The sequence below is a fragment of the Pelobates fuscus genome, chromosome 6 (genome assembly GCF_036172605.1).
Source record: "Pelobates fuscus isolate aPelFus1 chromosome 6, aPelFus1.pri, whole genome shotgun sequence".
NCBI classification, from domain to species: Eukaryota; Metazoa; Chordata; class Amphibia; order Anura; family Pelobatidae; genus Pelobates; species Pelobates fuscus.
The window spans coordinates 281807093-281818764 of NC_086322.1; the positions used below are offsets into that span (position 1 = coordinate 281807093).

An 11672-nucleotide genomic window follows, 5' to 3' on the forward strand; every position below is an offset into this window, starting at 1 on the left:
ATAACAAATACCAATACACCAACACTCTGAAAACTCTACAGTAAACACACACCAATACACTCAACACTCACCAAACAGAGCAATAAATACAAACCGAAACTCAAACATTCCTCAAATGCAGCAATAAAAACACACCAATACATCAACACTCTTCAAACACAACAGTAAACACATACTATACTCCCCAAAGAAAACAATAAACACACACCAATACACCAACAGTTTTAAAATGCAGCAGTAAATATACTAATACATCAACACTTCTCAATACAACAATAAACACATACACCAGCATTCTCCAAAACCAACAATAAATACACCAACACGCTCCAAACACAATAATGCACGCGAATACACCAACACTCCCAAATAAAAACAATAAACACTCACCAATACTCTTCCCACATTCAGCACTGAACAAATAGCAATACACCAACACTCTAAAAACTCTGCAGTAGACACATAACAACACTCCCCAAACAAAACAGTAAACACACACCAATACACTAAACACTCACCAAACAGAACAATACATACAAACACTCCTCAAATGCAGCAATAAGTGTACACCAACACTCCTCAACACAAAGATAAATACACACCTCCAAAACACCCCAAACACAACAGTAAAAACACTCCTGTAGACAACAATAAATACTCCAAACACAACAAAAATCACAGAAATATGCCAACACCATGGAAGGGCTGGCACAATTTGGCACGTGGGCAAGTACAAAGGAATGGCATTTTATTTTCTCACAAATCTGTTGTGTATGGGTTTGACAGATGGAGAATGCAAGAGTTGCTAGTTGTGACATCATCATACATCCTTGCAACCTCTGTACAAGATACATGCTTGTCTAACTGTGTAAGACAGTCACTTACAGTAACTTACAACTCCAGGGATATCATACATAGTCAACTCCAGATTCTGCAGCCCACTGGAAAATATCCCAGTGACCCAGTCCAGTCCTGGCAAGGATTGCGAACAACAGACCACCAGTCATTGCACAAACCTATAAAATGCTGGGATAGGGTCAGCACAATTCGTGCCTGCTCCCTGACTCCTGTAGTTCTGTGTCAACAGATATTCCAAAGCAACTGCACTATTTTAAAGGACCATTCCAAGCATCAGAACCACAACAGAGAACTGTATGATGCCAGGAATGACCAGGTGCCCTCCCATTGTAAAACCGTTTTGAAACAGTTTGATTTCCTACCTAGGATGTGCCTGGCACCACTCCCTATTTCCACTACTTTCACTACTACACTACATTTTGGAGCGGTTTAATTTCCTACCTTGGGTTTGCCTGGCACCACTCCTTGCTTCCACTACTTCCACTACTACAATACATTTTGGAGCGGTTTGATTTCTTACCCCGGGTTTGCCTGGCACCACTCCTTGGTTCCACTACTTTCACTACTACACTACATTTTGGAGAGGTTTGATTTCCTACCTGGGGTTTGCTTGGCACCACTCCTTGCTTCCACTACTTCCACTACTACACTACATTTTGGAGCGGTTTGATTTCCTACCTGGGGTTTGCTTGGCACCACTTCTTGCTTCCACTACTACACTTCATTTTGGAGCGGTTTGATTGGCACCACTCCTTGCTTCCACTACTTCCACTACTGCACTTCAATTTGGAGCGGTTTGATTTCCTACCTGGGCTTTGCTTGGCACCACTCCTTGCTTCCACTACTTCCACTACTACAATTGATTTTGGAGCAGTTTGATTTCCTACCTGGGGTTTGCTTGGCACCACTTCTTGCTTCCACTACTTCCACTACTACAATTCATTTTGGAGCGGTTTGATTTCTTACCTGGGGTTTGCCTGGCACCACTGCCTGCTTCCACTGCTTTCACTACTAGACTTCATTTTGGAGCGGTTTGATTTCCTACCTGGGGTTTGCCTGGCACCACTGCCTGCTTCCACTACTTCCACTACTAAACTTCATTTTAGAGTGGTTTGTTTTTTCTACCTGGGGTTTGCTTGGCATCACTTCTTGCTTCCACTACTTCCACTCCTACACTTCATTTTGGAGCGGTTTGATTTCCTACCTGGGCTTTGCTTGGCACCACTCCTTGCTTCCACTACTTCCACTACTACAATTGATTTTGGAGCAGTTTGATTTCCTACCTGGGGCTTGCTTGGCACCACTTCTTGCTTCCACTACTTCCACTACTACAATTCATTTTGGAGCGGTTTGATTTCTTACCTGGGGTTTGCCTGGCACCACTGCCTGCTTCCACTGCTTTCACTACTAGACTTCATTTTGGAGCGGTTTGATTTCCTACCTGGGGTTTGCCTGGCACCACTGCCTGCTTCCACTACTTCCACTACTAAACTTCATTTTAGAGCGGTTTGTTTTTTCTACCTGGGGTTTGCTTGGCATCACTTCTTGCTTCCACTACTTCCACTCCTACACTTCATTTTGGAGCGGTTTGATTTCCTTCCTGGGATTTACTTGGCACCACTCCTTGCTTCCACTACTTCCACTACTACATTTCATTTTGGAGCGGTATGAATTCCTACCTGGGGTTTGCCTGGCACCACTGCCTGCTTCCACCACTCCAAACAGAGACCCTGAAGTTAGTGCTTTGTTGTGAAAGTATATGCATGCTTACCTCCTTCGATCTCCTTAGAACAGGAAGCACTTCAATAGTATTTGTTGGGGTGAGGGAATGAGGAACTTCCATGGAAGAAACAATTCCTTCCAACAACAAATGAACATATGAATGCTACATACTACAGAGGTTCATTATTCTTGTTTTACCCATTATACTGAAAAAATATTGCATCCAACGAAACATGGTGGGTCTGGGAATCCTAAGACCAATACACTTGCTGCCCTCAAACATCTACCAGTAATAGCATATCAATAGTATCTATCAAACACACAGTAACTGAACCATTGCTGCATGCACACAGTGATGTGCCAACAGGCCTTAAATAAATAGTGTTCCACCAATAACCTCAAACACATACAGTGATCCACCAACAGCTCCAAACAAACAATGATTCACCAACAGACTCCAAACACGTAGTCATTCACCAACAACATCATACAAACTGTGAACCCACCAATAGCTCAATGCAAACAAGGTGAACCACCAACAGTCTCAGATACACAGTTATCCATGAATAGCCCCAAGCACACAGTGACACAAAATAGCTTCAAACACACAGTGACTTACCGTCTCCCAAACACACACTGATTAACCAACAGACTACAAAACACTGATGCGCCAACAAACATCAAACACACTTTCAGCCACCAACTGCTCCAAATTGTACACAGATTTGCCAGCAGCCACAACAGACACTGATATCAACAACAACCCCAAACTTGAACTTATATACCAACAGCCCCCAGGCACAGTGATACACCAAGAGCCCCCAAACACACAATGATACTTACATCAACAACCCCTAATACATACTAATGCAACAACATTCTTACACACCCATTGATTCATTAACAATCCCCAAACATGCACTTATGCAACAACAGCTGTCAAACACCACCAGCTTCCAAACACACACTGATACAACAAGAGACCTGAAACACACACGATAATACAACAACAGCCCAGCATATATATTGTTTGGGCTGGACCATTAAGTTGCAGTGCTGAAATCAGATTGCTGGCAGGTAGCACATCCTTGCAATTTACCACTATCAGGGGAGACCTAATGGTGGAAACAGACTCCAATGAAGGTTGAAGTGGCATGGAGGCTGCATTAAATCACATAATTAAATCTGTTTTGTTAGCAATTGAAGGAAGGAGTGATGTCCAAGTCCAAGTCCAGGAGTCAGGACAGGCAGTCAAGGTTTGTAGGTTCAATGAAAAAGCAGAAGGTCAGAAATCCTTGAGTCAAACTTATCAGAAGGTAGAAGGTAGGGCACAAAAGCTGGAATATGGAGCAGGGATATAGGTGAATCATGAACTAAATGATGGGCTTCTGTCAACAGGTCTGCAGAATAACCAGTCACTGGGCTAAGGTTCTCTGGGGTCTTACAGGCAAGGGTGAATGTGTATCATGAGGTATTCATCTGTTGTAGTGGTTATAATGCCAGGAGATCCCGGAACCAGTTACCCAGTTATGGGGCAAACCATTTATAAACAGTTTTCCCCCTTTCTTGTGTCCTTGCCAGGTTCTGATGCTCCTTGGTGGTCCACTGATGCAATTCAAGATTCTGCAGAGCTGAGGAAGCAGCAGTTGTCAACCTTCATTGCCTGAGAACATTAGCTGACCACTTTTAGCCAACGACTGACATTTCGTTGCACAAAATTGACATTAGCCAGCCTGAAACTCTAGTTCCGAACTTGCTGATGACACCCCTATGATGCTGGCAGGGGTGGAGTTACACCTTTGGTAGTTAAGGAGTTAATCTCTGTATGTGTATTTTCATACAAAAAATGCTGCACATACAGACTCCATGAACCATTACCACTTCAAATCACTGATGTGGTCAATTTTTTAAACCTTCAGCAAATCAAGAAAGCTCAGAACCTTCAGTAAGCCAGGAAAGCAAGAAACCTTCAGCGAGTCAGGAAAGCTCTGAGATCCATTGTAGTCAGAACCTATGGTAGTTTGTTCCATCTGTAGCAATATTAAATCAACAGCCATATATGACCTCTTCATCTCTAATTCCCTCACACTACTAGCACTCACTGAGACCTGGCTTTCCCTCTCTGATACCGCTACACCAGCTTCTTTATGTTTCGGTGGACTACAATTCTCCCACACTCCCAGACTCAACTGTAAAGGCGGCGGTGTAGGCATCCTTCTCTCCCCTCAATGTACTTTTCAACCTATCCTCCCTGCCCCTGCCCTATCCTTTACTTCCTTTGAAGTTCACACTGTCCACATATTTAAGCCCACTCCTTTAAGAATTGCCATCATCTACCCCCCCCACCCCCCGGTCATCTTAGGCTATTCATTGAACACTTTTCTTCCTGTCTACCCCACTTTCTCTCCTCCAGCACTCCTTACCTCATACTTGGAGACTTTAACATCCCAATCAACAACCTCAACTGCCCTGATGCCTCCCGTCTGCTCTCTGTAACCTCCTCCTTCGGCCTCACATAGTGGTCTACTTCAGAAACTCATACAGCAGGAAACACTCTTGACCTCATCTTCACCAATCTCTGTACCACCTCTAATCTATCCATTGTTCCATTTCCTTTATCTGACCACCATCTGCTGAACTTTGACATCGGCATATCCCATACCCAAATCTCACCACCCTCAACTCTCCAATCTCGCAGAAATCTTCCACTGCCTTGATCTCCAGCATTTCTCCACCAAACTCCAAACTGTCCTTTTACCCATCTCAAATTTTACTTGCCCTAACTCTGCAACCTCACTATACAACTCTACTCTCTCCTCTCAACTAGACATCATGGCACCTCCTACATTTAAATGCATCAAGCATTCCCAATTACAATCCTGGCTCACCAAGCTGATCTGATATCTCCAAAAATGTTCTAGAACTGCTGAATGCTGTTGGAGAAAGTCTAACTCTGCACCTGACTTAATGCTGCGCTCCTACGCTCCGGCTCTTTCCTCTGCAAAAGTAAATTACTTCAACACCCTCATAAGCACAGTATCCCGCCAACCCAAATGCCTATTTCACACTTTTAATACTCTCTTTCGCCCTGTTGCTCTCCTTCCTCTTACCACCCTGTCTGCCTCAAACTTTGCAACTCACTTCACTGAGAAGATTTCTACAATCAGGGAAGAGATCTCGAATCTTTCTCCTTCCCCTTCCAATAAATCTTCCAATACATCACCCAACCCCACTCACTCCACTGTTCTATGCTCATTCGCACCTACTACAACAGAAGAGGTTTCCGCTCTGCTCCGATCCTCCCGCCCCACCACTTGTTCCCTCGATCCTATTCCCTTATATCTCATCTGCACTCTGTCTTCCTCTCTTTCTCTTCCTCTCACTAAACTTTTCAATCTCTCCCTTTCCTCCGGCACATTTCCTTCATCCTTCCTTCAAGCATGCAACTATAATGTCAATGCTGAAAAAAACCAACCTCGACCCCAACTCCCCATCCAACTACCGCTCTATATCGCTACTGCCGTTTGCCTCCAAGATCCTTGAGAGAGTTGTGTATTGACAGACTTCCTCGAATTCAACTCTCTGCTTGACCCGCTTCAGTCTGGATTCCGCGCTCATCACTCTGTTGAAACAGCTGTGACCAACGTATCCAACGATTTAATCACTGCTAAATCTCACGGCCATTACTCTATCCAAATTCTCTTTGATCTTTCTGCTGCCTTTAACAATGTAGATCATCAACAGCTTCTTCTCATTCTCCATAATCTCAGTCTACAAGATACTGCTCTCTCCTGGTGCTCCTCCTACCTCTCCCAGCGCTTTTTCAGTGTTTCTTTCTCTGGGTCTACCTCTTCTCCCCAACCCCTCTCTGTTTGTGTCCCCCAAGTTTCAGTCCTTGGTCCCCTACTGTTCTCCATCTATACTGCCTCCCTTGGTAAACTCATCAGCTCCTCTGGCTTCCATTATCATTTATATGCAGATGACACGCAAATCTATCTGTCCTCTCCTCATCTCTCTCCGCCAATCTTGACTTGTGTCTCTGACTGCCTCTCCGCGATTTCCAATTGGATGGCTGCTCACTTCCTTGAACTCAACCTGTTCAAAACAGGTCTTTCCTCCCTCAAATGTCCTTCCAAGTCAACGGCGGCGCCATCACCTCTACCTCGCAGGTTCACTGCCTAGGTGTTGTCTTTGACTCAGACCTCTCCTTCACCCCTTATGTCCAGTCGATCGCCAAATCCTGCCGCTTTCATCTCAAAAACATAGCTTGCATCCGCCCCTATTTAACACCAGACGCTGCTAAGGTGCTGGTCCATGCCGTTGTTCTTTATCGTCTTGACTACTGCAATCCCCTTCTCAGTGTTCTTACGTGTTCCTAGATTGCACCGCTGCAATCTATTATGAACGCAGCGGTAAGGCTCATTTTCCTGTCCGCCCGCACCTCCCACGCCTCTCCCCTCTGTCAGTCCCTACATTGGCTTCCAGTTAGATATAGGGCTCAGTTTAAGATTCTGGTGCTTGCTTACAAGTCCCTACATAATGCTGCTCCAAGCTACCTATCCTCCCTAATACACAAATATGTCCCGTCGAGGCCCCTGCGCTCTGCCGAAGACCTATGTCTATCCTCTGTCCATACTCTGTCCATACTCCCACATCTGATGCTCGTCTCCAAGTCAGGCAACTATAGGCCAGTAAGCCTTACTTCAGTAGTGGGGAAAGTGATGGAAACCATGTTAAAGGATAGGATTGTTGAACATCTAAAAACATATGGATTTCAAGATCAGAGACAACATGGGTTTACTTCAGGGAGATCATGCCAAACTAATCTTATTGATTTTTTTGATTGGGTAACTAAAATTATAGATCAGGGTGGTGCAGTAGACATTGCTTACCTAGATTTCAGTAAGGCTTTTGACACTGTTGCACATAGAAGGCTTATCAATAAACTGCAATCTTTGAGTTTGGATTCCAATATAGTTGAATGGGTAAGGCAGTGGCTGAGTGACAGGCAACAGAGGGTTGTAGTCGATGGAGTATATTCGAAGCTTGGGCTTGTCACCAGTGGGGTACCTCAGGGATCTGTACTTGGACCCATTCTCTTTAATATTTTTATTAGTCATATTGCAGAAGGTCTTGATGGTAAGGTGTGTCTTCTTGCGGATGATACTAAGATATGTAACAGGGTTGATGTTCCAGGAGGGATAAGCCAAATGGCAAATGATTTAGGTAAACTAGAAAAATGGTCAGAGTTGTGGCAACTGACATTTAATGTGGATAAGTGCAAGATAATGCATCTTGGACGTAAAAACCCAAGGACAGAGTACAGAATATTTGATAGAGTCCTAACCTCAACATCTGAGGAAAGGGATTTAGGGGTGATTATTTCTGATGACTTAAAGGTAGGCAGACAATGTAACAGAGCAGCAGGAAATGCTAGCAGAATGCTTGGTTGTATAGGGAGAGGTATTAGCAGTAGAAAGAGGGAAGTGCTCATGCCATTGTACAGAACACTGGTGAGACCTCACTTGGAGTACTGTACACAGTACTGGAGACCATATCTTCTGAAGGATATTGATACCTTAGAGAGAGTTCAAAGAAGGGCTACTAAACTGGTTCATGGATTGCAGGATAAAACTTACCAGGAAAGGTTAAAGGATCTTAACATGTATAGCTTGGAGGAAAGACGAGACAGGGGGGATATGATAGAAACATTTAAATACATAAAGGGAATCAACACAGTAAAGGAGGAGACTATATTTAAAAGAAGAAAAACTACCACAACAAGAGGACATAGTCTTAAATTAGAGGGACAAAGGTTTAAAAATAATATCAGGAAGTATTACTTTACTGAGAGGGTAGTGGATGCATGGAATAGCCTTCCAGCTGAAGTGGTAGAGGTTAACACGGTAAAGGAGTTTAAGCATGCATGGGATAGGCATAAGGCTATCCTAACTATAAGATAAGGCCAGGGACTAATGAAAGTATTTAGAAAACTGGGCAGACTAGATGGGCCTAATGGTTCTTATCTGCCGTCACATTCTATGTTTCTATGTTTCTAAGACCTCTCCATGGCTGCACCTTTTCTGTGGAACTCCCTTCCATTCTACGTTAGACGGATGGAGAGCTAAGTTTGGTGTTATCACTTATTCACAAGAGAGCTGCATGGTCCACCTCATTAGAACTTGCAAATATTCAACTTACTAGTTCTTTATTGCTGCTTTCATTTGAAAAGCTGTTTAAATCATTGGGAATCCTGTCTGACATCATCTCACCTGGCAATTATTTTATAGAACTGATTCAATTAATTTGTGAATATAGATCACTTTCTTAGAGAATTCTAGAGAACCTTACTGGTGCCTGGAACCCAGACTGAACTACAGCCACAATTCTCTCTAGTAACTGAATAGACAATATGTATGTGACATCAAGCTGCTCTTGACTTCAGTAACTTGACTGTTTTCAATTTTGTCTGCCTTTGGCTGAACGTGAATGTAATTGACATTGTGATTGTGGAAGTGCATTTTTTTCAATAGCAATATGTCAAGAAAGGAGCTTCACAGAGAGATAGATTAGAAGAAAATGGCAAACATTCTGCAGTAGTTATGGTGCCAGGAGTGCCCTGACACCCTCCCCATTGTAAGTAGTCAACAGTTTAGCTTTTTAGCTGCGGTTTTCCAGGTGTCACTCCCAGCATCCACTACTTCCTACAGAGAGCCAGCAGCTTCTTCTTAGAGCCAAGCCCCATAGTGCACAGCTAGCTCATTGTTCTAGAATATCAGCTGATACAGAGTCTGTCCTGTTGGCACCGACTCCTGGGTGCAGAATTATTTTTTGGGTGCCCCCAGGTGGTTGTGGTCATCTTTCTAACCCTCTTGAAAATGTCCAATCCTGACATGCATGTTTCAATGGCAAGACTCCACCTCTCTATCAATAAACCCCACCCCTTATTGTAATCAGACACACTCGCTGACAGTCACACTCTCTCACCGACAGACACACACTCACTGATTTCACAAACACAGGCAGACACACACTCAAAGACATATACACTGACACACACTCTTAATGACAGACAGAGACTCTCACTGATTTAAAACACTCACTGACAGTAACACATTCTCACCAACAGACACACACACACTGACAGACACACTGACACACTCTCAATGACAGACACACTATCTTACTAACTTGAAACACACTCACTGACAGACAGACTCACTCACTGACTGACACACTGACACACACTCTCAATTACAGACACAATCTCAGTTTGTGTGTGTCACTGACAGACACACACTGCCAGATACACTGACACACACTCTAAATGACAGACAAACATTCTCACAGATTTGAAACACACTCACTGACAGACAGACACACTGACACACACTCTCAATGACTGACACACAATCTCACTGATTTAAAACACACTCACTGACAGACAGACACACTCACTGACAGACAGACACACTCACTAACAGACACTCACATATTTACAAATTCTTGCACACACACTCACAGATTAATTGTATTTCTTGTGTTTTTTTTTTTTTTTTTCACATTCAGCCTCCCTACCTATGGTATTGCTAATGTGGTTCTTCTCCCTGGGACCCAGTGGACATTTTATCCCCGGGTTCCATTGGCTCCTGAATTCTTTCAGTTACTTGCTGCTCCCTGAGAGGAAATGGAAGAGCATCAGCACTCCGTCGCCACCTGCCTGCTTCCTCCCCTCCTGGAATATTTAGGCAGAGTAGGTATCTGCCATCCAGGTAAGCAGGTGCCTACTCTGTGCTTTAGCGAGTAAGCACCCACTTCGGGGGAGCCCTAAGGTGACCAGCCAGCCACCTCCTGGCCCCCCTGTGACAGGCCATTGTCCCGCTCCTCTCAGCGCCCCCACCTTCTGGTACCTAGGTGCGTGCACTCTGTGTAGCTGCCCCAGATTGGCCCTGAGCTGATGACTCTCACCCAATGAGCTTATCCATTCAGACAGAGCTTCAGACTCTCTGTAGGAAGTAGTGGAAGCGAGGAGTGGTGCCTGGTGGACCCCAGATAAGAGGCTAGGACGTTCTAAAATGATTTGACTACTTACAATAGGAAAGCACTAATGCACTCCTGGCACCATAACCACTACAGTGTGCTGAAGTGGGTATTGTGCTTAATGTATTCCTTTACAGACCAATAGTCACAGTCTGGTTTATTCTAATATATCCACCATCTCGTTTCCATTAATGGAAGATCATTACTAAAGAATGGCCAATGATGTTAATTCTCAGAAATATGACAAATGAACTTATATGAAGTTAAAAAAAAAAATACTACAACCACACCAAATGCATAGATTATTGACAATGATAACGTGCCTGTGCTAGATTTAATACATTAGCCTGATATTTAATTCAAAAACAACAAGTCTATAAATCTCAGTTAACTACTTTCTAGATCAGGGGTAGGCAATCTTTCGGACTCCACATACTGGAACTACATCTCCCATGATGCTTTGCCAGCTTTTTTGGCTGGCTAAGAGCCTTATGGGAAATGTAGTCCACAACATCTGGAGTGCCAAAGGTTGCCTGCCCCTGATATAGAGAATTGTGTAACAGGGAATATGGAAATAATAATAACATTATAATTATATATTTGAAAATAACAGATGAAGTTAGTATCTTTAACACCTCTTTTATTGGACTAACAGAATTTTGGAATTGCAAGCTTTCTCAAGTCTAAAACATATATGTATTAGCAGCAGTACAAAAAAAGTAGGAAATAAAGATATATATTTTTTTTTCATTATTATTTTATATGTATAAATATACACGTACACACACACACACATCTATCTTTACGCTTTATATATTCTATAAAAATAAACACACATACACATATATTGTATCCTGAGTCAGTCCATTAATATATTTCGACAGATGGATTCATCTTTTTTTTTAATCCTCCCTCCCTCCCTGTGTTTTTGTTAAGCTCACAGAACCTTCTCTCTGTAGGACCCTGCAGGAACCCCTCATGATTGCAGAAGGCAGGAAAAAAAAGGAGAGAGCAAGAGAGGGGGAGTGATAGAGAGAGGAGGGAGGGGGGTC

At 43.3% G+C, this 11672-nt stretch overlaps 1 protein-coding gene across 1 annotated transcript in view; it reads right to left on the reverse strand.

Moving 5' to 3' along the window:
* SGCA (sarcoglycan alpha) overlaps positions 1 to 8844 on the reverse strand; it is a 55838-nt gene extending 46994 nt beyond the window's left edge. The window contains exon 1 of the mRNA XM_063425891.1: positions 8782 to 8844. Coding sequence (XP_063281961.1) covers positions 8782 to 8844 — 63 coding nt within the window. The remainder of the gene's footprint in view (positions 1 to 8781) is intronic.
* Between the last annotated feature and the right edge of the window lie 2828 nt (positions 8845 to 11672).